Source organism: Bombina bombina, chromosome 5 (assembly GCF_027579735.1).
Source record: "Bombina bombina isolate aBomBom1 chromosome 5, aBomBom1.pri, whole genome shotgun sequence".
Lineage (NCBI taxonomy): Eukaryota > Metazoa > Chordata > Amphibia > Anura > Bombinatoridae > Bombina > Bombina bombina.
This window is the reverse complement of record NC_069503.1, coordinates 907,835,790-907,862,704: the sequence shown is the minus strand read 5'-3', so window position 1 is coordinate 907,862,704 and position 26,915 is coordinate 907,835,790. Positions and strand designations below refer to the sequence as shown.

At 41.5% G+C, this 26,915-nt stretch overlaps 1 protein-coding gene across 1 annotated transcript in view; it reads right to left on the bottom strand.

Moving 5' to 3' along the window:
* Positions 1-5,038: 5,038 nt before the first annotated feature.
* Positions 5,039-26,915, bottom strand: part of RAB2A (RAB2A, member RAS oncogene family) — a 424,400-nt gene continuing 402,523 nt past the window's right edge. The window contains exon 8 of the mRNA XM_053715067.1: positions 5,039-6,447. Coding sequence (XP_053571042.1) covers positions 6,352-6,447 — 96 coding nt within the window. The 3' untranslated portion in view covers positions 5,039-6,351. The remainder of the gene's footprint in view (positions 6,448-26,915) is intronic.

Here is a 26,915-nt window from a genome sequence, read left to right as displayed (position 1 = left end):
TTTACAGACAACTGAGAAAGATGGAATCTCCCCCTTGGAGGAGAATCTTTGAAATCTAGAAGATACCCCTGGGTTACGATTTCTAAAGCCCAGGAGTCCTGAACGTCTCTTGCCCGAGCAAAGAGAGAAAGTCTGCCCCCCTACTAGATCCGGTCCTGGATCGGGGGCTACCCCTTCATGCTGTCTTGGTGGCAGCAGCGGGCTTCTTGGCCTGTTTACCTTTGTTCCAAGTCTAATTAGATCTCCAGACTGACTTGGATTGAGCAAAATTCCCCTCTTGTTTTGCAGCAGGGGAAGAGATAGAGGGACCACCTTTGAAGTTTCGAAAGGAACGAAAATTATTTTGTTTGGTTCTCATCTTATTTGGCGTATCTTGAGAAAGGGCATGGCCTTTTCCTCCAGTGATGTCTGAAATGATCTCTTTCAGTCCGGGCACGAATAGGGTCTTACCTTTGAAAGGGATGGCTAAAAGCTTAAATTTTGATGACATCAGCAGACCAGGACTTAAGCCATAACGCTCTACGCGCTAAAATGGCAAAACCTGAATTCTTTGCCGCTAATTTAGCCAGTTGAAAAGCGGCATCTGTAATGAAAGTATTAGCCAGCTTGAGAGCCCTAATTCTATCCAGAATATCTTCTAATGGGGTCTCAACCTGAAGAGCCTCCTCCAGAGCCTCGAACCAAAAAGCAGCTGCAGTAGTTACAGGAACAATGCACGCTATAGGTTGCAGAAGAAAACCCTGATGAACGAATATTTTCTTTAGGAGACCCTCTGATTTGTTATCCATAGGATCTTTGAAAGCACAACTGTCCTCAATAAGTATAGTTGTACCCTTAGCCAGGGTAGAAATTGCTCCCTCCACCTTAGGGACAGTCTGCCACAAATCCCGCATGGTGTCTGATATGGGAAACATTTTCTTAAAAGTAGGAGGGGGAGCGAACGGAATACCTGGTCTATCCCACTCCTTTGTAACAATGTCCGAAATCATCTTAGGGACCGGAAAAACATCAGTATAGGCAGGAACCTCTAGATATCTGTCCATTTTACACAATTTCTCTGGAACTACAATAGGGTCACAATCATCCAGAGTCGCTAAAACCTCCCTGAGCAACAAGCGGAGGTGTTCTAGTTTAAATTTAAAAGCCGTCATATCTGAGTCTGAGGGAACATCTTTCCTGAATCAGAACTCTCTCTCTGACAGCAAATCCCTCACCCCCAACTCAGAACATCGTATATGGCTAATAAAGCGTCAGAGGGCTCAGCAGTTGTTCTCACACCAGACCTACTGCGCTTCCCCTGCAACCCAGGCAGCTTAGATAAAACCTCTGTGAGGGTAGTATTCATAACTGCGGCCATATCTTGCAGGGTGAAAGAATTAGACACACTAGAAGTACTTGGCGTCGCTTGTGCAGGCGTTAATGGTTGTGACACTTGGGGAGAATTAGATGGCATAACCTGATTCCCTTCTGACTGAGAATCATCCTGCAACATTTTTATTAGCTAAAATATGTTCTTTGCAATTTATTGACCTTTCAGTGCATGAGGGACACATTCTAAGTGGGGGTTCCAAAATGGCTTCTAAACACATTGAACATTAACTTTCCTCAATGTCAGACATGTTGAAGAGGCTAGTAATGACCACAAACAAGCTTGAAAACACTTTATTTAGTGAAAAAATAACAATCTTAAAAAACGGTACTGCGCCTTTAAGAGAAAAGCATACACGTTCTGCAAAACTGCTTTAAAATACACCAATCTTCAAATTTTTGATATAAGACTCCATTTGTGTAGTTAAGTTTGCCCCACAAGAAAAACAAACATTTAACCCTTTATTGTGAAAACCGGATGGATAATAAGGCCTAAATCCGGAAAAAACACCGCCCAGCACCTCGCCACAGCCCTGCTGTGGCGCCTACCTGCCCTCAGGGATTGGAAAAATGGGGTTAAAGCTTCGATTTGGCCCAATACTTCCACAAGGGCCCTCTGGAATTGGAGCTTGCTTAGTAAATACAACTGCGCATCTGAGGCGTGAAAATAGGCCCCGACCATCTCAATGTTTTGTCAGCCTAAATGAACCGCACCAGAGCGGTTCCAAACTAGCCATGTGAGTTCTGAGACCCAAAAAATAAGCCAAGTGTACCCTCAATAAAGTTGCCAAAAAACGTTATTGCCCAAAAAAACGTTAACAGCACTCCCAGTTCACAAAACGTTTGCCCACAAACATTCAAAACCATACCTAGGGAAAAAACAGCAACTACTTGCAGGAGGACAGCTTGCACGGTGTGAGGACACATACTCCTCACAGAGACCTGTAGAAAAAGAAAGAACAGAGTAAACCTACTCTGGCTTTCTATACCATGGGCAGCAAATAGGTTACGAAAACGCAGCAAGGCCCACCTCACAAGTTCCTAACTGCTTTAAAGCCACCACTACCCTACTGAAGATTAAAATGGATTATGGCTATACCAAAAAAATCTTGCTTGTAGCAAAAGAAATCCAATTTTCTTCAGACACCAAAACTTCACCTCCTCCATTGACGAAGGCAAAGAGAATGACTAGGCATTGTGGGAAGGGGAGGGATACTTAACAGCTTTGCTGTGGTGCTCTTTGCCTCCTCCTGCTGGCCAGGATTGATATTCCCACTAGTAATTGATGACGTGGACTCTCCATATCTTAGGAAAGAAATATGTGCACAATTTGATAATGGAAGTAAATTGTAAAGTGTCTTAAAACTGCATGTTTCTGAATCATAAAAGTTTTTTTGACTTGAGTGTCCCTTTAACTTAATTCAGAGAAACCCTTCTCACAAATTGAGCACTACAATTTTTCACCTACTCTTTTGAGGCAAAGACATGTATTTTAGTGAATGTCAGAGAAAATTTGAAAAGATATATATATATATATATATATATAAATATATATATATATATATATATATATATATATATATATATAAAACGTTTGGCACAAAAGAGTCTGAACATTAACTTAAGAACCATTATCTGATATCCAATGTTTTACCATAGTGGTTGAACAGTATCAGCAGCCACAATACTCTTACTCTAATATAGCTGTCATAAAACATAGAAACCTGTGAACGTCAGAACAAATCTGAAATGCTTTGTGAAGTAGGTTTCTTTTTCTAAAACTTCAACCTAACATACAATAACTTTAATACAAAGGGGCCTATCTATCAAGCTCCGGATAGAGCTTGAAGCCCCGTGTTTCTGGCGAGCCTGCAGGCTCGCCAGAAACACCAGTTATGAAGCAGCGGTCTAAAGACCGCTGCTCCATAACCTGTCCGTCTGCTCTGAGCAGGCGGACAAACATCGACGCAATTCAACCCGATCAAGTACGATCGGGTTGATTGACACCCCGATTCTGCAGGGGGCGGCGTTGCACCAGCAGCTCTTGTGAGCTGCTGGTGCAATGCTGAATCCACAGAGCGTATTGCTCTCCGTATTCAGCGAGGTCTGGCGGACCTGATCCGCACTGTCGGATCAGGTCCGCCAGACTTTAATAACTAGAGGCCAATGTGTGAATCACTGGGTAAAGAAAATGTTAAATTAACTTCAGCTTTGCAATCCACTGGGTCTTTAAAAGCACAAAGCATGTTACATAGGAAAATTCATTTTATTTGCCAATTTGGCCATTGCTACATGAACTAACCATTTAGGGGCAGTGTGCGTGTGCTTACTAGGAATGTAATTCAGTAATTGTAGTTTCATTAGCTGCTGAATATGGAAGAAGGCAGCCAGTTGCAGCATTAGTCTCTTTTTGGAGCCGGATTACTTCTTTTGAAAGTGCAATACACTAATGCGCAAATCCAGAGTGGGAGCAATTGGTTTCTTTCGCATTCTGCCGCTAATGAAACTGCCACACACACCCTTATGGGTTACCAATTCGCATCTGTGTTTAGCTCAGGATATAAAGTGCACTTCTGATTCAGAACAGTGTGTTCAACCCATTAAGTAGGTTAAAGAAAAAAAAAAAGTATTGTTCAAGAATATAGTGCAGTAACATTAGCACAGTTTATTCTCACCTTTATGCCCCATTTAAAGATTCTTACCTGCAACATGAATTTAAAATAAATCTGTAAAATAAATCTTAGATTCCTTATATGTACTCAAGTTCTATTTACCAGTATATTAAATCAACTGTTCACCCCACTTCTAAATAAAACCACAGGGATATTTTCCAGAAACGCACAGAAAGAAAGCACATGTAAAGATCCGGAAAGGAAAACAGAAGGAACACTAGCCACACACTTCTACTGCTGCAAGGCATACACTGCCCTTTGGGGGGTAACCATAGAGAGGATCACTGACAAAGTGCAGAGTCCATAGACCAGTGGTACTCAATCAAGGGTAACATATCCCAATTGTTAAGTAAGGAAAGTGCCACAAATATAGGTTAAGGTGATATATTTGGGTGCTTTGCCATTAGGTAGTGATTTTTCACAGACCATGCTAGGGAGTCTGTACTAGGACAGCAGGTGGTTTAATTAGCGTTGGCACCAGGCCACTTTCTTTTCCTTTAAAATGTGTCCGACTGCCTACAACTCAAAGTCCAAAGAGTCTGCACAAAGCTCTCTGATGTCACTGTCGGAAGCTGCACCAAAATTTTACATGCAGTTATTTTTCTCCCCTTAATTATTGTTGATTAGTCCATGTTTTCATTCACAGGTGGAACAGGTGGTGTTGCGAATACACTTTGTGCAAAACGCATCAGGAGTATGTACGAGTTTTTTTGCATAAAGGGCTTGACACAGACTCTAGAATTTTACCCCTGCCTCCTATATTTTTGGGTTATCTATATAGAAATACCACTGTCTAGCTGCTAAAAGCATGCCTGGTTCCCAAATATTCTTAATGGCTCCTAAATTCTATAACAGATTTGTCGACCACTGAAGTCTAAATTTTACACAAGCATAGCCTTAAATATTTTTGTTTACCAATTAAGGACTTTCTTTTTACATATAAAAATCAAGAATGTCAATGTCATTGATTATAAGTAAGCAATAAGTTGATCCAGTAAACAGGTTAAAATATATTTATTACAAATGCTTGGGTTATGTGCACTTCATAAAGAGAACAAATTCTGAGGACTTAGAAATGTAACTGCTTGTACATAACTACTTCACTTGAAAATCACCAATTGTAGCCTAGGCATAATCCATTCATATTGCATGTACAACCGCAGAACACTGATGTTTTGTGACTGTCAATTTATCATATGGATAATGAAAAGATAAAACTTAAAACAGATATTTACTTTTGCACTGATGGAACCGTTTTGTTTAAACAGAGAAGGGAAAAAATGTTGGCTTGAAGCAGGGCCTTCAATCTGTACGGCTTACCACATGCCCTGCACAAGACAATATGCTTACAATAGATAGGGTTGCATGTTATTAAAAGGGAGAAGGCTTACACAGTCACAGTACATCAAAAGACCCATATGAAATATACAGTACCTACAATCCAGGCAGGTAGAAATAAAGCAATGGAGATCCTCAAAGTAAAGTTCTTGTTGTTTCCAAGTGAAAGTCACTGCTTTTTATATCTGATTTTTGAGTGTATTCATTAAGGCAAACCACTAACCAATTTCAGAGGGATGAACAAACAATAGATATTTGGCATTAAATTAGGTAAACACATAGATAGTATCTAAGAATGTACATTATAATTTGCGAGACAGGGAATGATGGGAAGATGAACGCATGCAAATAATGTCATATATGTTTAAAATTCAGCACTGAAGCAAAGCCTAATGCAATTCCTTCTTAAGTTGTAAGCTCTAGACAGCATAGAACTAATGTAAATTCTTCAAAGTCTAGCTTGGAAAATACACCCAAGCATGTTATTACACTATATATACAGAAAGTAAATGATAAATACAGAATTAAAAATAATCCTGCTTTTTTTGAAAGTGGAAAAAGTGACAAACTCCTTAGGACAAGTTTACAATATTAAACAGGTCATCACAGAAGCTGGGAATCCTACCTACACAAACCAATTAAAATACTCATTTTTTAGTGTTTAATACGATTCAGTTTGTAGTCAGGGGCACAAGACAACATTTAAAAAATAATCACAATAAATGGACCTAGAAATCAAAAAGCAAATAGATATGAATACAATCTCCAAAATCGTTTTTTTTTTTTTTTCTTTTTAAAGTGAACAATTATTTTTTTCTTTAACTTTCAATTATAAGTTTAAAGTCTTGTAGGACACAAAAAAAATGTTAAACAGCAGCTTCGCATTTCTGTTCCGCTGGACTGGATGGGAGAAGATAAGGAAAATTAACAAGTAGACAGGCCCTTGTGCAGGTTCCTTTGATAAAGAATCCCTTCAACAGCACCCTCCACCAGCTTGCTGTCCTCCAAGATGTGATCCCATTGATGCTCCTGGAGATGAATGTTGAGGTCCGATCTTAATGCCGTTTGCCTAAAATAAAGATCAAAAAGCCGTAAAGCATTAGCAAGATAACCTAGTTGGTATAAACTACTAATCACTTAAACAACCAATGACATCAGAGGCTAAAGCGATCAACCTCTTAATTTAAAATGACAGTTTAAGTAGAAACCATCACCCTAAGCTCAAGTTCACCCTTTGTTGCCAGTAAACTAAAATAAAAAAGTAACATTAAAACTTAAATAAGAAGAGTATTATTTATAAAGTAACATGGAATAGTACCCTGGGGCTATATGCAATGCAAAGTGTTTTAAAGGAACATTAAACTAGAAGATGACTGGAACTGCAGCTTCATATCCATGGAGCAAATATAATACAGCTTTGTTACGTCAGAGTATATTTTCATGCTTTTTATTTTCATTGATTTACCTGTCTCCCTCAGTAAAAGGATTCTTGCTAACCAATGTACATGTATGGAGAATAAAGTGTGTTTTGTGGTTTTACACAAGAGTAGTAAAAGGAATACAAGTCTAAATGGAACAACAGGAAGTGCTTTTAAGTGCAAAAGGGTCTGTAGGATAGAAGCTCCATGGCTTATAAGGGGAAGTCTCATATCTACATTGATAGAAAGTAACACTCAACAAGCAGAAAGTTTTTTTTTCCTATAGGCACATCTATTTTCTAAAAAAAGAACAAATTTTAAAAAGCTCTCCCTAAAGGAAAAAACAAACAAAAAAAAAAAAAGTACAAACATTTATTTTCTGCTACATGTTGCGCAATGGAGAGACACAAAAAGGTCTGCTGCCCTCCATTGCACAACATGCTAGTGCCTTTGGGCCATAAGTGCCCATTTGAGGCTGCTCTATTAGCGGCCTCTTTGGAGCCAATCACCTCCGGTTACGACCCCCTGGTGATTGACAGCACCAGGAGAACGTGACCAGAGCCGTCAGTCACATGACTTTCACGGCGGGAGGAGCAAATAGACTGAATAGACACAAGAGGGAGTGGCTCAGTGTGAGAGTAGAAGAGAAGGCGCTGCATCCACCAGTGACGATAACTTGGTGATTGCTAGCTATATGTGTTCAGCTAGATGCCAGTAGTGTAATGCTATTTCTTAAACAAAGGATAACAAGATAATGAAGCAAATTTAATAACAAAGAAAATTGGAAAGTTGCTTGAAATTGTATGTTCTATCCAAATCATGAAAGAAAATTGCTGTTTCCTGTCCCTTTAAGGTGTATTTTACTAGATGAATGTTAGTTTTACAACATTAAAGGAGCAATTTTTTGTTTCAGGTTTCAGATAAAAAAATAATACAATTTTGAACAACTTTACATTTTACTTCTGTTATCTATTTTGCTTTTGGTATCCTTTGAAAAGCATACATAGGTAGGCTAAGGAGCAGAAATGCACTACTGGGAGCATCTGGTGACTGCCTATATTTGTCTCTTGTCATTGGCTCATTTAATAAGTATAGTTAGCACCCAGTAGTGCATTGCTGCATATCCTTCAAAGGATACCAAGAGAATGAAGCCAATTTGATAATAGCAGTAAATTGGACCTGCAACCTGCCAATTCAAGTGTAAAATTAAGCTGCCTGTCGGGTTCATATATGTGTTTTTCGGGCGTATCATAGCCAGTGCCTTACAAGCCTCTGACCTTACGTCACTGGCTGAGGGGACATATTTATATTACAGATAGTACAATAACTTGAAATAAACTTTTCCAAAACTATATAATCAAAATCAGGAAACAACTTCACAGAGCATACAGATTTTCACTGTTAAGCTTATTAAATGCAAATTTATATTCAATTCAAACCAAATTCTAGTATTCCAAATGCAATTATAAAAGATTGCCATGTGAATCTCCTATTGTAGGATCCATTCTTTAGGTACCTGTAAGAGAAGGCCATTTGAAGACAAGGTCTGCACTTTACATATATACTCTCTTCTTTAAAGGGACAAAGTGCAAAAATGTCCACTAAAATGTTTATCTGATTAATTTCATGGTGGTGAGAGTCCACAAGTCTTTATACTTTAGGGAAGTACATCACCTGGCCCCCTGGTGGAGGCAAAGACACCCTACACTAGAGCTTTTAAGTATCCCTTCTACTTCCCTTGCCCTCCAAGTATTATGTATAGCCAAAAATGGGAGGAGAAAGCAAGAAAAGTAGGGTAGAGCTGCAACTAAAAACTGCCATTAACGCTGAAATATGGGCAGGTTTGTGGACTTACCGCCAAGAAAAAATTAATTTATCAGGAAAGCATAAATTGTGTTTTCTCTCTTAAGGTGGTGAGAGTCCACGAGTCCTTATGCTTGGGAACTAATAACAAAGCAGTGGAGTCCATGAAAAATTTGGTGGGACAAAATGGAAAAAGGCAGGCACTTATTTACCAGGAACCACCGCCTAAAGAACTTGCCAAAAGCTACTTCCGCCGAGGCAAACATCAAATGTGTAAAGATGACAAAGTTGCAGCTTTGTAAATTTGTTCCTATTGAAGCCTCATTTTGAAAGTCCAGGAAGTAGAAACAGATCGAGTTGAACAAGACTTAGTTCTTAAAAGGGACAATAAAGTCAAAATTAAACTTTCATGATTCAGATAGAGCATGCAATTTTAAATAACTTTCCAATTTACTTCCGTTATGCAATTTTCTTTGTTCTCTTGGTATCTTTTATTGAAGAGTAAAACTAGATAGGCTCATAAGAGCTCAGGAGTGTGCACACATCTTTAGTACTATATGGCAGCAGCGTTTTGAAACATTATTTGTAGCTTTGTTATACAATCTTGCAAAACACTGCTGCCATAGAGTACTAGAGACACGTGCACACTCCTGGTTAGGTTAGGAAGGAAACCTAACCTAGTACGTAAAACCGCCTTATCAGCATGGAAAACAAGGTAAGGGGGGATCACACTGTAAAGCCGAAATCTCAGAGACTCTGCAAGCAGAAGCAATGGCTAATAAAAAACAGAATTTATGTTTACCTGATAAATTACTTTCTCCAACGGTGTGTCCGGTCCACGGCGTCATCCTTACTTGTGGGATATTCTCTTCCCCAACAGGAAATGGCAAAGAGCCAGCAAAGCTGGTCACATGATCCCTCCTAGGCTCCGCCTACCCCAGTCATTCGACCGACGTTAAGGAGGAATATTTGCATAGGAGAAACCATATGATACCGTGGTGACTGTAGTTAAAGAAAAAAAAATTATCAGACCTGATTAAAAAACCAGGGCGGGCCGTGGACCGGACACACCGTTGGAGAAAGTAATTTATCAGGTAAACATAAATTCTGTTTTCTCCAACATAGGTGTGTCCGGTCCACGGCGTCATCCTTACTTGTGGGAACCAATACCAAAGCTTTAGGACACGGATGAAGGGAGGGAGCAAATCAGGTCACCTAAATGGAAGGCACCACGGCTTGCAAAACCTTTCTCCCAAAAATAGCCTCAGAAGAAGCAAAAGTATCAAACTTGCAAAATTTGGTAAAAGAGTGCAGTGAAGACCAAGTCGCTGCCCTACATATCTGATCAACAGAAGCCTCGTTCTTGAAGGCCCATGTGGAAGCCACAGCCCTAGTGGAAGGAGCTGTGACCCTTTCAGGAGGCTGCCGTCCGGCAGTCTCGTAAGCCAATCTGATGATGCTTTTAATCCAAAAAGAGAGAGAGGTAGAAGTTGCTTTTTGACCTCTCCTTTTACCAGAATAAACAACAAACAAGGAAGATGTTTGTCTAAAATCCTTTGTAGCATCTAAATAGAATTTTAGAGCGCGAACAACATCCAAATTGTGCAACAAACGTTCCTTCTTCGAAACTGGTTTCGGACACAGAGAAGGCACGACTATCTCCTGGTTAATGTTTTTGTTAGAAACAACTTTTGGAAGAAAACCAGGTTAGTACGTAAAACCACCTTATCTGCATGGAACACCAGATAAGGAGGAGAACACTGCAGAGCAGATAATTCTGAAACTCTTCTAGCAGAAGAAATTGCAACCAAAAACAAAACTTTCCAAGATAATAACTTAATATCAACGGAATGTAAGGGTTCAAACGGAACCCCCTGAAGAACTGAAAGAACTAAGTTGAGACTCCAAGGAGGAGTCAAAGGTTTGTAAACAGGATTGATTCTAACCAGAGCCTGAACAAAGGCTTGAACATCTGGCACAGCTGCCAGCTTTTTGTGAAGTAACACAGACAAGGCAGAAATCTGTCCCATCAAGGAACTTGCAGATAATCCTTTTTCCAATCCTTCTCGAAGGAAGGATAGACTCTTAGGAATCTTAACCTTGTCCCAAGGGAATCCTTTAGATTCACACCAACAGATATATTTTTTCCAAATTTTGTGGTAAATTTTTCTAGTTACAGGCTTTCTGGCCTGAACAAGAGTATCAATAACAGAATCTGAGAACCCTCGCTTTGATAAGATCAAGCGTTCAATCTCCAAGCAGTCAGTTGGAGTGGGACCAGATTCGGATGTTCGAACGGACCTTGAACAAGAAGGTCTCGTCTCAAAGGTAGCTTCCATGGTGGAGCCGATGACATATTCACCAGATCTGCATACCAAGTCCTGCGTGGCCACGCAGGAGCTATCAAGATCACCAACGCCCTCTCCTGATTGATCCTGGCTACCAGCCTGGGGATGAGAGGAAACGGCGGGAATACATAGGCTAGTTTGAAGGTCCAAGGTGCTACTAGTGCATCTACTAGAGTCGCCTTGGGATCCCTGGATCTGGACCCGTAGCAAGGAACCTTGAAGTTCTGACGAGAGGCCATCAGATCCATGTCTGGAATGCCCCACAGTTGAGTGATTTGGGCAAAGATTTCCGGATGGAGTTCCCACTCCCCCGGATGCAATGTCTGACGACTCAGAAAATCCGCTTCCCAATTTTCCACTCCTGGTATGTGGATTGCAGACAGGTGGCAGGAGCGAGTCTCCGCCCATTGAATGATTCTGGTCACTTCCTCCATCGCCAGGGAACTCCTTGTTCCCCCCTGATGGTTGATGTACGCAACAGTCGTCATGTTGTCTGATTGAAACCGTATGAACTTGGCCCTCGCTAGCTGAAGCCAAGCCTTGAGAGCATTGAATATCGCTCTCAGTTCCAGAATATTTATCGGTAGAAGAGATTCTTCCCGAGACCAAAGACCCTGAGCTTTCAGGGATCCCCAGACCGCGCCCCAGCCCATCAGACTGGCGTCGGTCGTGACAATGACCCACTCTGGTCTGCGGGAGGTCACCCCTTGTGACAGGTTGTCCAGGGACAGCCACCAACGGAGTGAGTCTCTGGTCCTCTGATTTACTTGTATCTTCGGAGACAAGTCTGTATAGTCCCCATTCCACTGACTGAGCATACACAGTTGTAATGGTCTTAGATGAATGCGCGCAAAAGGAACTATGTCCATTGCCGCTACCATCAAACCTATCACTTCCATGCACTGCGCTATGGAAGGAAGAGGAACGGAATGAAGTATCCGACAAGAGCTTAGAAGTTTTGTTTTTCTGGTCTCTGTCAGAAAAATCCTCATTTCTAAGGAGTCTATTATTGTTCCCAAGAAGGGAACTCTTGTCGACGGAGATAGAGAACTCTTTTCCACGTTCACTTTCCATCCGTGAGATCTGAGAAAGGCCAGGACTATGTCCGTGTGAGCCTTTGCTTGAGGAAGGGACGACGCTTGAATCAGAATGTCGTCCAAGTAAGGTACTACAGCAATGCCCCTTGGTCTTAGCACCGCCAGAAGGGACCCTAGTACCTTTGAGAAAATCCTTGGAGCAGTGGCTAATCCGAAAGGAAGCGCCACTAACTGGTAATGTTTGTCCAGGAATGCGAACCTTAGGAACCGATGATGTTGCTTGTGGACAGGAATATGTAGATACGCATCCTTTAAATCCACCGTGGTCAAGAATTGACCTTCCTGGATGGAAGGATTGTTCGAATGGTTTCCATTTTGGACGATGGAACCTTGAGAAACTTGTTTAGGATCTTGAGATCTAAGATTGGTCTGAACGTTCCCTCTTTTTTGGGAACTACGAACAGATTGGAGTAGAACCCCATCCCTCGTTCTCTTAATGGAACAGGATGAATCACTTCCAGAAGATAACCTTGGGAGACTATTTCTAGCGCCCAAGGATCCAGAACATCTTTTGCCCAAGCCTGAGTGAAGAGAGAGAGTCTGCCCCCCACCAAATCCGGTCCCGGATCGGGGGCCTGCATCTCATGCTGTCTTGGGAGCAGTGGCAGGTTTCTTGGCCTGCTTTCCTTTGTTCCAGCCTTGCATAGGTCTCCAGGCTGGATTGGCTTGAGAAGTATTACCCTCCTGCTTAGAGGACGTAGCACTTGGGGCTGGTCCGTTTCTGCGAAAGGGACGAAAATTAGGTTTATTTTTGGCCTTGAAAGACCTATCCTGAGGAAGGGCGTGGCCCTTGCCCCCAGTGATATCAGAGATAATCTCTTTCAAGTCAGGGCCAAACAGTGTTTTCCCCTTGAAAGGAATGTCAAGCAATTTGTTCTTGGAAGACGCATCCGCTGACCAAGATTTTAACCAAAGCGCTCTGCGCGCCACAATAGCAAACCCAGAATTTTTCGCCGCTAACCTAGCCAATTGCAAGGTGGCGTCTAGGGTGAAAGAATTAGCCAATTTAAGAGCACGAATTCTGTCCATAATCTCCTCATAAGAAGAAGAATTACTAATAATCGCCTTTTCTAGCTCATCGAACCAGAAACACGCGGCTGTAGTGACAGGGACAATGCATGCAATTGGTTGTAGAAGGTAACCTTGCTGAACAAACATCTTTTTTAGCAAACCTTCTAATTTTTTATCCATAGGATCTTGGAAAGCACAACTATCTTCTATGGGTATAGTGGCGCGCTTGTTTAGAGTAGAAACCGCCCCCTCGACCTTGGGGACTGTCTGCCATAAGTCCTTTCTGGGGTCGACTATAGGAAACAATTTTTTAAATATGGGGGGAGGTACGAAAGGTATACCGGGCCTGTCCCATTCTTTATTAACAATGTACGCCACCCGCTTGGATATAGGAAAAGCTTCGGGGGGCCCCGGGGCCTCTAGGAACTTGTCCATTTTACATAGTGTTTCTGGAATGACCAGATAATCACAATCATCCAAATTGGATAACACCTCCTTAAGCAGAGCGCGGAGATGTTCCAACTTAATTTTAAAAGTAATCACATCAGGTTCAGCTTGTTGAGAAATTTTTCCTGAATCTGAAATTTCTCCCTCAGACAAAACCTCCCTGGCCCCCTCAGACTGGTGTAGGGGCCCTTCAGAAACAATATCATCAGCGTCCTCATGCTCTTCAGTATTTTCTAAAACAGAGCAGTCGCGCTTTCGCTGATAAGTGGGCATATTGGCTAAAATGTTTTTGATAGAATTATCCATTACAGCCGTTAATTGTTGCATAGTAAGGAGTATTGGCGCGCTAGATGTACTAGGGGCCTCCTGTATGGGCAAGACTGGTGTAGACGAAGGAGGGGATGATGCAGTACCATGCTTACTCCCCTCACTTGAGGAATCATCTTGGGCATCATTTTTACTAAATTTTTTATGACATAAATCACATCTATTTAAATGAGAAGGAACCTTGGCTTCCCCACAGTCAGAACACAATCTATCTGGTAGTTCAGACATGTTAAACAGGCATAAACTTGATAACAAAGCACAAAAAACGTTTTAAAATAAAACCGTTACTGTCACTTTAAATTTTAAACTGAACACACTTTATTACTGCAATTGCGAAAAAGTATGAAGGAATTGTTCAAAATTCACCAAAATTTCACCACAGTGTCTTAAAGCCTTAAAAGTATTGCACACCAAATTTGGAAGCTTTAACCCTTAAAATAACGGAACCGGAGCCGTTTTTATATTTAACCCCTTTACAGTCCCTGGAATCTGCTTTGCTGAGACCCAACCAAGCCCAAAGGGGAATACGATACCAAATGATGCCTTCAGAAAGACTTTTCTATGTATCAGAGCTCCACACACATGCAGCTGCATGCCATGCTGTTCTCAAAAACAAGTGCGCCATACCGGCGCGAAAATGAGGCTCTGACTATGATTAGGGAAAGCCCCTATAGAATAAAGTGTCTAAAACAGTGCCTGCCGATATTATTTTACAAAAAATACCCAGATTAAATGATTCCTCAAGGCTAAATATGTGTAAATATGATCGATTTAGCCCAGAAAATGTCTACAGTCTTAATAAACCCTTGTGAAGCCCTTATTTACTGTCTGAATAAAAATGGCTTACCGGATCCCATAGGGAAAATGACAGCTTCCAGCATTACATCGTCTTGTTAGAATGTGTCATACCTCAAGCAGCAAAAGACTGCTCACTGTTCCCCCAACTGAAGTTAATTCCTCTCAACAGTCCTGTGTGGAACAGCCATGGATTTTAGTAACGGTTGCTAAAATCATTTTCCTCATACAAACAGAAATCTTCATCTCTTTTCTGTTTCAGAGTAAATAGTACATACCAGCACTATTTTAAAATAACAAACTCTTGATTGAATAATAAAAACTACAGTTAAACACTAAAAAACTCTAAGCCATCTCCGTGGAGATGTTGCCTGTACAACGGCAAAGAGAATGACTGGGGTAGGCGGAGCCTAGGAGGGATCATGTGACCAGCTTTGCTGGCTCTTTGCCATTTCCTGTTGGGGAAGAGAATATCCCACAAGTAAGGATGACGCCGTGGACCGGACACACCTATGTTGGAGAAACAAAACCTTCCAAGATAACAGTTTAATGTCCACAACATGCGTGGGCTCAAACGGAGCCTGCTGCAAAACACAAACAAGATTGAGGCTCTAAGGAGGAGCAACAGGTCTTAACACGTCTGATCCTAGTCAGAGCATTAACAAAGGACTGCACGTCCGGAAGATCAGCTAATCTCTTGTGCAGTAAAACCGATACGGCCAATATCTGACTTTTCAGAGAGCTGGCAGATAGACCCTTCTCCAATACATCTTGGAGAAAACATAAAATTCTGGCAACCTTTAGCTTATGCCAAGAAAAACCATGTTCCTCACACCAGTGCAGGTAAGTCCGCCACGCCTTATGGTAGATGCGCCGAGTAACCGGCTTACGAGCTTAAATTAAAGTGCCTATGACACTATCAGAGAATCCTCTCTTGGCTAAGACTAAACGTTCAATCTCCACGCAGTCAGCCTCAGAGAATTTAGATTTTGATGTAGGAAAGGACCCTATATTAGAAGGTACTTCCGATAAGGTAACCTCCATGGAGGACATTCTCACTAGATCTGCGAACCGGGTCCTTCGAGGCCAGGATGGAGCAATTAGAATCACTGAGGCCTGCTCCTGCTTGATGCAGGCCACTACACGAGGGAGAAGAGGCAATGGAGGAAAGAGAGATATACGAGTCTGAACCTCCATGGCACAGCTAGAGTGTCTACTAATTCTGCTTGAGGATCCCTCAATCTCGACCCGTACCTAGGTAGTTTGGCATTGAGACGAGAGGCCATGAGATCGATCTCCGGCATCCCCCACATGCTGCAAATCTCTGCAAACACCTCGGGGTGGAGGGACCATTCCCCCGGGTGAAAGGATTGTCTGCTGAGGAAGTCATGCTTCTCAGTTCTCCACTCCCGGGATGTGGATCGCTGACAGAATACTATTGTGGGTTTCTGCCTATTCTAAGATTTGAGACAACTCCCTCATCGCTAAGGAACTTCTCGTTCCTCCTTGATGGTTAATGTAAGCGACTGAAGTTATATTGTCTGAATGGAATCTGATATACTGGGTCAAACCAAGTGAGGGTCAAGCCTTCAGAGCATTGAAGATTTCTCGAAGTTCCAAGATATTGATCGGAAGTGTGGATGACCCCTGAGACCACAACCCCTGTCCTTCCTGGCACCTCAAACGGCTCCCCAGCCAGAAAGACTGGCGTCCGTAGTCACTATCTCCCAGGATGGTCTCAAGAAGCACATGCCTAGAGACAGGTGATCTTGACAGCCACCAAGAGAGCGAGTCTCTTGACAGGCTGTCTAAGATGATCCGTTGAAACAGGTCTTAATGGTCGCCATTCCATTCTCTCAGCATGCATAGTTGTAAAGGTCTGAGATGGAATCTGGCAAAAGGAATAATGTCCATACATGACACCATGAGTTCAATTACCTCCATGCACTGGGCCACCAAAGGTCTTAAGGAGGCCTGGAGGGCAAGACACTGTTGCCAGCTTGCAACGTCTCTGATCTGTTTGAAAGAGCTTCATGGATACTAAGTCTATAACTGTCCCAAGGAAATTCACCCTGGTATTTGGCGTAAGAGAACTTTTCCAAGTTTATCTTCCATCCATGTGACCGAAGAAGACTCAGAAGAAATTCTGAGTGTTCCCTTGCCAGACGAAAAGATGGCACCTGTACCAAGATATCGTCCAGGTAAGGTGCTGCTGCAATACCCTGTGTTCTGGCAACAGCTAGAAGAGCACCCAGAACCGTTGCAAATATCCTGGGTGCAGTAGCTAAGAAAAACGGAAGTGCTTTTGTGATTCAGATAGAGCATGCAATTTTAAGCAACTTTCTAATTTACTCCTATTGTCCATTTTTCTTCGTTCTCTTGCTATCTTTATTTGAAAACAAAGGAATCTAAGCAATTTTTTGGTTCAGACCCTGAACAGCACTTGTTTATTGGTCGGTTAAATGAATCCACCAATCAGCAAGAACAACCCAGGTTGTTCACAGAAAATGGGCCGGCATCTAAACTTACATTCTTGCTTTTCAAATAAAGATACCAAGAGAATGAAGAAAAATTAATAGGAGTAAATTAGAAAGCTGCTTAAAATTGCATGCTCTATCTGAATCACGAAAGAAAAAATGTGGGTTCAGTGTCCCTTTAAGAATAAAGAGGCACCTTTATAACCACAGTGGCCGGGGCACTCACCACCTTCTAGACCCAGACAAACTATGAAAAACACTCTTCGAAGGACTGCCAGAGTTCCTGCAGCAGGATCATAAAGGGAAGTTAAGTTAGCCGCACCCGATCACGTGGTGCGCAACTAGGGACCTCCCCTGCTATGAGGAAAGCACCCAAGGCTATTAGGAGCTGTGCAACTTCACCAAAAACTAAAGTGAAACCTGTCAGAGTTCCATGCCGAAAGTACCCAGTCTAATTAAGCCCAAACCTTCACAAGTGTTCCTTAGGGAACAAAGTAGTACACAAATTCCCCTAAACTGTTCCAAAATAATCTCCTAACTAGTGAGATATTACCCCGGATCCTATAGAGGTTAAGAGGTGTCACACTGTGACCCTTATAATAGGAGTCCATGCTAAATTATAAATAAAGCGGACTAACCCTCCAGGATCTATGCTGTGGAACAGGTACAGCCTCTCAAGTGAAAGCCTTGCCTCTGTGTTCTGACAAAAAAAAAAAGAAAGCAGTGTAACTCGTTACAACCAATTACCCAGGAGCTGTTAGATAGTCTGTATTGATTCGCCGAAAACTGAGTCTCCCCCCCCCCCCCCGGTGGCAGACATAAGCTACTGCTGAGACATTGTCTGTTGGAAAACGGAGATAAGACTCCCTTTTTAACAGAAGCCAAGCTTGAAGGGCCATGAAAATTGCACGTACGCCTACCGAGGATCCCAAACCCCTTTGATGTAAGAGACCACCAAACAGCTCAGCAACCTGAAAGACTTGCATCTGTGGTGATCACAGACCAGGTAGGATGAGCAAAAGAAGCACATTGAATAATAAAGTGATGATTCAGCCACTAAGTCAGAGACTGACTTGTAATGGAATCTAAAAATATCTTTTGAGATTGCACCATCCTTGCACCATTGACTCAGCATACAAAGCTGAAGCAGCCTCAAGAAATCAAGGAAATGGAATTGCATCTGAAGCTGCAAAAATGAGACCAAGTACTTCCATACACAGTGCTACTGAAGGGAATGAAAAAGAAGGTTCAGAAAAGCAGATACCAATTTCATCAGTCTCTGCTCTGTTAGAAAAAGACTCATGGAAACTGTCTAGTTGAAAACCTAGGAAAGTAACCTTTGAGGCACTTTTAGGCAAAATTGATCATCCAACCATGTATTTGAAGAAACAATGGTTGATTGGTGTGAAATTCTGATAAAGGAAAAGACTGAGTTAGTACCAACATATCATCCAGGTAAGGAAACACAGCAATACCCTGAACTCTGATTACAGAAACCTTGGTAAATATTCTTGTAGCTGTAGCCAGACCAAATGTTAGAGCAACAAACTGAAAAGGCTTGTCCAGAAAAGCAAACCTCAGAAAATGGTAATATTCTGTGTGAATTGGAATATAAAGTAAGCATCCTTCAAATCTATTGTGGACATAAACTGACCTTGCTGAACAAAAGGCAGAATGGTCCTGATAGTTTCCATTCTGAAAGATAGAATCCTTACAAATGTATTCAGAATATTTAGATTTTAAATTGGTATGAAAGGGTCTTCTTTTGGAATAATGATGAGATTTGATTAAAATCCCATCCCATGTTCCTGCAAAAAAACTGGAGCAATCGCTCCCATATCTTCCAGATCTAAGACAGATAAAAGAAAAACCTGAGCTTTTACAGGATTCCTAGGAACATTGGACAGAAAAAAAAAAAAAAAAAAAACTTTACCTGGGAGGCCTTGTTCTGAATACAATTCCATATCCATGAGAAATAATATTTCTGGAACAGACAAACCAAGCCTTCAAAAAGAGGTTTAATCTGCCCCCTACCAGAACTATTATATTGGGGGACACACCTTCATGCGGTTTTAAAAGCGGGAACAGATTGCTTAACCTGTTTGGACGTGTTCCAGGTTAGCATTATGCCTCCAGCCTGAACCAGAGGAACTATGCTTTGAACAGAGTCCGTTTTCTTTTCATTAATCTTAAAGATTTGGGGCTTTGGATTTTCCTTTACACTTCCAATGTTGAGGAAGAAAAACTCCTTTACCCCCAAGTAATAGTAGAAATAATAGCATCTAAAATCAGACCTAAATAATTTCTTTCCATGAAAGAAACAAAGAATCTAGATTTAGACACCATATCAGGATTCCAGGAATTAAGCCACAAGGCCCTTCTGTCAAGAATAGCTAAAAAAGGAAATTTATGCTTACCTGATAAATGTATTTCTTTTACGATATGACGAGTCCACGGATTTCATCCTTACTTATGGGATAACGCCTCCTGTTTAGCAGGAAGTGGCAAAGAGCACCACACCAGAGCTGTATATATAGCTCCTCCCTTCCCTCCCACTCCAGTCATTCGACCGAAGTTAGGAAGAGAAAGGAAAAGCCAAAGGTGCAGAGGTGACTTAAGTTTAACAAAAAATAAATAAATACCTGTCTTAGAAATGACAGGGTGGGCCGTGGACTCGTCATAGCGTAAAAGAAATAAATTTATCAGGTAAGCATAAATTTCCTTTTCTTTTACAAGATATAACGAGTCCACAGATTTCATCCTTACTTATGGGATACAATACCAAAGCTATAGGACATGGATGAAAGGGAGGGACAAGACAGGAACCTAAACGGAAGGCACCACTGCTTGAAGAACCTCCCAAAAACAGCCTCAGAAGAAGCAAAAGTATCAAATTTGTAAAATTTGGAAAAAGTATGAAGAGACGACCAAGTTGCAGCCTTGCAAATCTGTTCAACAGAAGCATCGTTTTTAAATGCCCATGAGGAAGCCACAGCCCTAGTAGAATGAGCCGTAATTCTTTCAGGAGGCTGCTGTCCAGCAGTCTCATATGCCAGATGGATGATACTCTTTAGCCAAAAAGAAAGAGGTAGCCGTAGCTTTCTGGCCCCTATGCTTTCCAGAAAAAAACAACAAATAATGAAGATGATTGACGAAATTCCTTAGTCACCTGCAAGTAAAACTTCAGGGCACGGACCACGTCCAAGTTATGCAACAGACGCTCCTTCTTAGAAGGATTAGGACATAAGAAGGAACAACAATTTCCTGATTAATATTCTTATTTGAAACAACCTTAGGAAGGAAACCAGGTTTGGTACGTAAAACCACCTTATCAGAATGGAAGATAAGGCGAGTCACATTGTAACGATGAAAGCTCAGAAACTCTACGAGCAGAAGAAATAGCAAACAAAATTAAAACCTTCCAAGATAACAACTTAATATCTATGGAATGCATGGGTTCAAACGGAACCCCTTGAAGAACATTAAGAACTAAATTCAAACACCAGGGTGGAGCAATTGGTCTAAACACAGGTTTGATTCTGGTCAGAGCCTGACAAAAGGACTGAACGTCTGAAACATCTGCCAAACGTTTGTGTAGTAAAATTGACAAAGCAGAGATTTGTTCCTTTAAGGAACTTGCCGATAACCCTTTCACCAATCCATCTTGGAGAAAAGATAGAATCCTGGGAATCCTAACTCTACTCCAGGAGTAGCCCTTGGATTCGCACCAATAAAAGATATTTACGCCATATCTTATGGTAGCTCTTTTTAGTAACAGGCTTACATGCCTGAATCAAAGTATCAATGACCGAATCAAAGTATCAATGACCGAATCAGAGAACTCCCGCTTAGATAAAATCAAGCGTTCAATCTCCAAGTAGTCAGTTGCAGAGAAACTAGATTCGGATGTTGGAAGGGTCCCTGAATGAGAAGGTCCTGCCTCAATGGAAGCTTCCACAGCGGCAGAGAGGACATGTCCACTAGATCGGCATACCAAGTCCTGCGATTAGGATTACTGAAGCCCTCTCCTGTTTGATCCGAGCAATCACTCGGGGAAGGAGAGCAAACGGTGGAAACACATAAGCTAGGTTGAACGACCAAGGCACTGCCAAGGAATCTATCAGTCCGGCCTAAGGATCCCTTGACCTGGATCCGTATCTTGGGAGCTTGACATTCTGACGAGACTCCATCAGATCCAATTCCGGTCTGCCCCATCTGAGAATCAGGGCGGCAAAGACCTCCGGATGGAGTTGCCACTCCCCCGGATGAAACGTATCTGCTTAAAAAGTCAGCTTCCCAGTTGTCCATTCCGGGGATTTAGATTGCTGACAGATAACAAGAGTGAGCCTCCGCCCACCGAATTATCTTGGATACTTCTGTCATCGCTAAGGAACTCCTTGTTCCTCCCTGATGATTGATGTAAGCCACAGTCGTGATGTTGTCCGACTGAAAACGGATGAATTTGGCCGAAGCCAACTGAGGCCAAACCTGAAGTGCATTGAATATTGCTCTCAATTCCAGAATATTGATTGGAAGCAGAGACTCCGACCGAGTCCACACACCCTGAGCCTTCAGGGAATTCCAGACTGCACCCCAACCTAGTAGACTGGCGTCCGTTGTCACTATCATTCATGAGGGTCTGCGGATAGATAATCTGGTGTCCAGGGGTCCTGAACATCTCTTACCCAAGCCTGGGCGAAGAGAGAAAGTCTGCCCCCTACTAGATACGGTCCCGGATCGGGGGCCACCCCTTCATGCTGTCTTGGTAGCAGCAGCGGGCTTCTTGGGTTGTTTACCCTTGTTCCAAGCCTGGTTGGGTCTCCAGACGGACTTGGCCTGAGCAGCCTGTTTAGCGGAAGAGAAGGAAGAAGAGGGGACTCCTTTGAATTTCCGAAAGGAACGAAAATTATTTTGTTTCCCTCTCAGTTTAGCAGTTCTAACCTCCCGTAACGTCAGAAATGATTTTTTTTAAGTCAGGTCCGATTAGGGTCTTTCCTTTGAAAGGGATAGCCAAAAGCTTTGATTTAGATTCTTAGCTGCCAATTTGGCAATCTGAAAGGCGGCATCCGTAATAAAAGAATTAGCCATCTTAAGAGCCTTAATTCTATCTAAAATTTCCTCTAAAGGAGTCTCAATCTTAAGAGACTCTTCTAAGGCGTCAAACCAGAAAGCCGCCACAGTGGTAACTGGTACAATGCAGGCTGTTGGTTGTAAAAGGAAACCCTGATGAATAAGTAACTTTTTTAGAAGACCCTCCAATTTCTTATCCATAGGGTCTTTGAAAGCACAACTGTCCTCTATAGGAATAGTTGTACGCTTAGCCAGGGTATATATAGCTCCCTCCACCTTAGGGACTGTTTGCCAAGAGTCCCGAACAGTGTCAGCTATGGGATATATTTTCTTAAAATTAGGAGAAGGTGAGAACGGGATACCCGGTCTCTCCCATTCCCGCGTAATAATTTCCGAGATTCTCTTAGGAACCGGAAAAACATCAAAGTAAGCAGGCACCTCTAAGTATTTGTCCATCTTACACAATTTCTCTGGTGGTACTACAATAGAGTCACAATCATCCAGAGTCGCTAAAACCTCCCAAAACAGGCAGAGGTGTTCAAGCTTAAATCTAAAAGGACATGACGTCCGAGTCCGTCTGAGGTAACACTTCCCAAATCGGAAAGTTCCCCCTCAGACAGAAGTTCCCTGACCCCCAAATCAGATCCGTGAGGGTACATCGGAAATAGCCAAAAAAGCATCAGAGGTTGCAGTATTCAAATTTACTTCTGTTCTGCTCCTCTGTAAGGGTAGATGACATAACTGCAGCCATATCCTGCAGAGTAAATTAAGTAGACGCGGTTGAAGAACCCGGCGTCGCTTGGGTGGGCATTAAAGGTTGTGACGCTTGGGGAGAAGTTAGCGGCATACCCTGATTCTCCTCAGACTGAGAATCATCCTTAGACACACTTTCCTTAAAGTACATGAGGGACAAAAAGTAAAAGTTCAGACATGTTAAACAGACTAGCAATAGCCATAATAGTCGTTCTTTACTTGAAATATTGAGCTCTGAAGTCAAATTACACAGACAAAATATTTGAACTGAAAAGTGTACTGCACCTTTAAATAATAAAAGCGCAACAATTTTTCTGTTATCTCAAAAACAATGTTTGCAGCAATAAAAACAATCCTTATGTGCCCAAAATAGCCTAACAATATTGCACCAATTTGCTTAGATATGTTATATATCAATTTAACTTTATTTTATTAGTTATAACAACTTTATATCGATTCAGGCCCCTGCACCTCGCCACAGCGCCTACCTGCCCCCAGAACACTCTGAATCTGCTTCGGTAGCTCCTAAGACTCTTTGTTAGTCAAAACAATTTAAGCCCCACCGGAGCTCAGGACCTTGCCGTCTATCCTATCCGGATGATACTGCGTGGCTGAGCGTGCGAAAATAAGCCCCGCCCACCGTGGTGGTAACTCTAGCCTTACTGAGACCCGCATGGGTAGTTAGAAAAACAAACATGTCAGTTCCCAAATAAAATATAAAACGCCATGTGCCCCTCTGACATCCCAAAAACAAGCATGTTGCTCAATTACAAAAGCGTAACCTCATGAGAAAACTGCCCTCTCTCAGGACAGTTATAAATATCTGACAATGTCAGCCCTTAGCCAGCAACCGCATCTCCCAGCGTTTAGCCCACACTGATTATACCTAAATGAAGTCCTTAGAAATATTTAGCAATCAACATAAAGGGAATTCCAGGTACACCATTTCTATACATATAGTGCATACTGCTTACCCCTTCCCAGATAGGGAATAATGTCAGCCTGTTCTGATGCATCAAGTCTCCCCAGAAACAAATGACTGAACATACCTCAATGCTGCTTGTAGCATGACACTGTTCTCCACACTGAAGATGTTTCTTTCACACTACCTTCAACTGCTCTGTGGAAACCAGCATGGATCTTAGATAACGTTTGCTAAGATTATCAACATCAGGGCAGAAAAATAAAAAATGTCTCCCCTCATCTTGGGAAGTTATGGACTGACGACTTCTCCCTGAGGAAAATAGTACTCACTGGCACCATTTTAAAATAAAAAACTTCTTGATTGAATAATCTAAACTAACACCTCACTTTACCTCTTCCTACCACTAACACAGGCAAAGAAAATGACTGGAGTGGGAGGGAAGGGAGGAGCTATATATATATACAGCTCTGCTGTGGTGCTCTTTGCCACTTCCTGCTAAACAGGAGGCGTTATCCCATAAGGATGAAATCCGTGGACTCGTCATATCCTGTAAAAGAAACATGCTTTTTACATACATTTTCATATTCAACATCACAAAAAAGAATTTGCACTCTAAAGCAAACTTAATACATTTGTGCTAACAGGGTCATAAGAAAACTGCTCTGAAAGACTACTAGACAACCAGTAAGTAGAAGCAGCAGCTATATCAGCAATAGAAATAGCTGGCCTGAGAATATAACCAATATGTAGAAAAGGTCCTTCTATGAAAGGATTCTTGTCTAAAGGACAGTCTACAATAGAATTGTTATTGTTTTAAAAGATAGATAATCCCTTTATTACCCATTCCCCAGTTTTGCATAACCAACATAGTTATATTAATATACATTTTACCTCTGTGATTACCTTGTATCTAAGAACCTTCTTCCAGCCCCCTGATCACATGACTGTGACTGTTTATTATCTATTGTCTTACATTTAGCATTGTTTTGTGCCAAATCTTAAATAACTTTCTGTGCCTGAACACAGTGTTATCTATATGGCCCACGTGTACTTTAAGTCTCTTTGTGTTGAAATGAAATTTAAAAAGCATGTGATAAGAGGCAGTCCTCAAGGGCTTAGAAATTAGCATATGAGCCTACCTAGGTTTAGTTTCAACTAAGAATACCAAGAGAAAAAGGCAAATTTGATGATAAAAGTAAATTGGAAAGTTGATAAAAATTTCATGTCCTATCTGAATAATGAAAGTTTAATTTTGACGAGACTGTCCCTTTAAAGGAAGTACTGTCTTCCAAAGGAAGTATGTTTACCTAGAGTGGAAATGGCCCCATCAACTTTGGGATCTGTTTCCCAGAACTCTAGATTAGCAGCAGGTAAAGGATATAACTTTTTAAATCTTGTAGAAGGATTAAGACACACCTGACTTAGGCCATTCCCCAGAAATCATGTCAGAGACAGCAGCAGGTACAGGACCTGAGGGAGATTAACAACAGTTTGAAAAAACTGAATTTAAATGTTTACAAAGGTTTATCATCATAAGATTTAGGTTCTTAAAAAAACAAAAAAAATATGTTTGTTAGCTTTTTTTACAATTAGCACACATTATAATGGTAGAAAGGTGTACAGGAGACTCTGTTTCTAGGGTATATTTAAAGACAGAATTATGCTGCTCCATACAGCATATAGCAAAGCAATGCAATAAACCCTAGATGCGCACATAACTAAGAAAACGTGCGCTAACCTGATGTGCTTACATGAGCGTGCAAACTTGCGCTAACCCGACAGTACCGGGTGCGAGAAACTAACCTGAAATTTCTAGAAGGATACGGTACGTGTGCTAACCCAATGAATGCAAAAACAGAGTACGAAAAAATTGTGCACAAAAAAACTGTGCGCAAAGCAAGGGCAATAGGCAAGGGCCATATATCATTACATATATAGAAAAACTTTTAAAAATGTAAAAGTGCTCATAAAGTAGCTAATTTAGTGTCTAAATATAAAAATAAAATACTTACCCATACACACTTGTCCACTATCAAACAAAACAAGTAGCAGACAGCCAAACCAGTACAGAAACACATCAACAGAGGCATAGGAGTATAATGAAGATCTATAAGGGAGGCAGAAGACACGTTCCTGCGACTAATTATAGAGGGCCTATGAAGGATTTCCTATGAGGTTTAACCATCGGATCATAAACCATATCCCAAATGCATCCCGCTGACCAGCACTGTACTCTGAGGGGAACCGGGCATTAATAGACTAAAAACCTCTCTTTCTCTGAAGAACACATGCACATCTTCATTCTTCAACCCCCTGCGGTGGAGGCAAAGTAAAGACTGAGGTATGTGGGAGAGGTTATAGAGTTCTTGGGGTTTGGGAATATTTTCCTCCTAGTGGTAGAGAAGAGTAACTCCCATGAGTAATGGATCGTGGACTCTCACCACCTGTATGAAAAATTATTAATGTATTCCCTCCTCCACACGATTTAGTTATTGTTGTTCAGGGCTGCTGATTAATCTTTTCGTGACACAAGCTTCCCCTGGCGTCCTACTGCAACCATAAATTTGCTATGTTTATGTATTATAAAAACTGTGAAATATAATATTAGCTTCAAAATGCCCTACTCTTATTACAACCATAGTTCAGAAAGGCAACTGTTGACTGACTGCCTCTATACCAACAAAGGACAACAAGTCAGAACAATGCCAAGCAATGCCAGCCCTAACAGCAGTGAGAAAGAAAAAAGAAGTGTCCATAAAGGAGTTAGAGTAAAAGTCACAAATTACCATCTTTCCTTCAGGACAGACCTTTAACTTTAAAAAGAGTAGATTAAACTTGTGTCTAACGAAAACAGATGAAAAACCCCAATGAAAAACAAGGAGGGGAAGAAACTTTCTGCAGACTGCATTTATTTTCCATGTTGAATCAGCTGTGGAGAGTATATGCATACAAGTGTTCTGTGTCATCAATAATTTCTATGATCCCCAAAGAAATGGCAGAGCGCCAAGAACCCACACACAGCGCAGCAACGTTCATTCATCAAGATCACACTTATATCTTAACGTT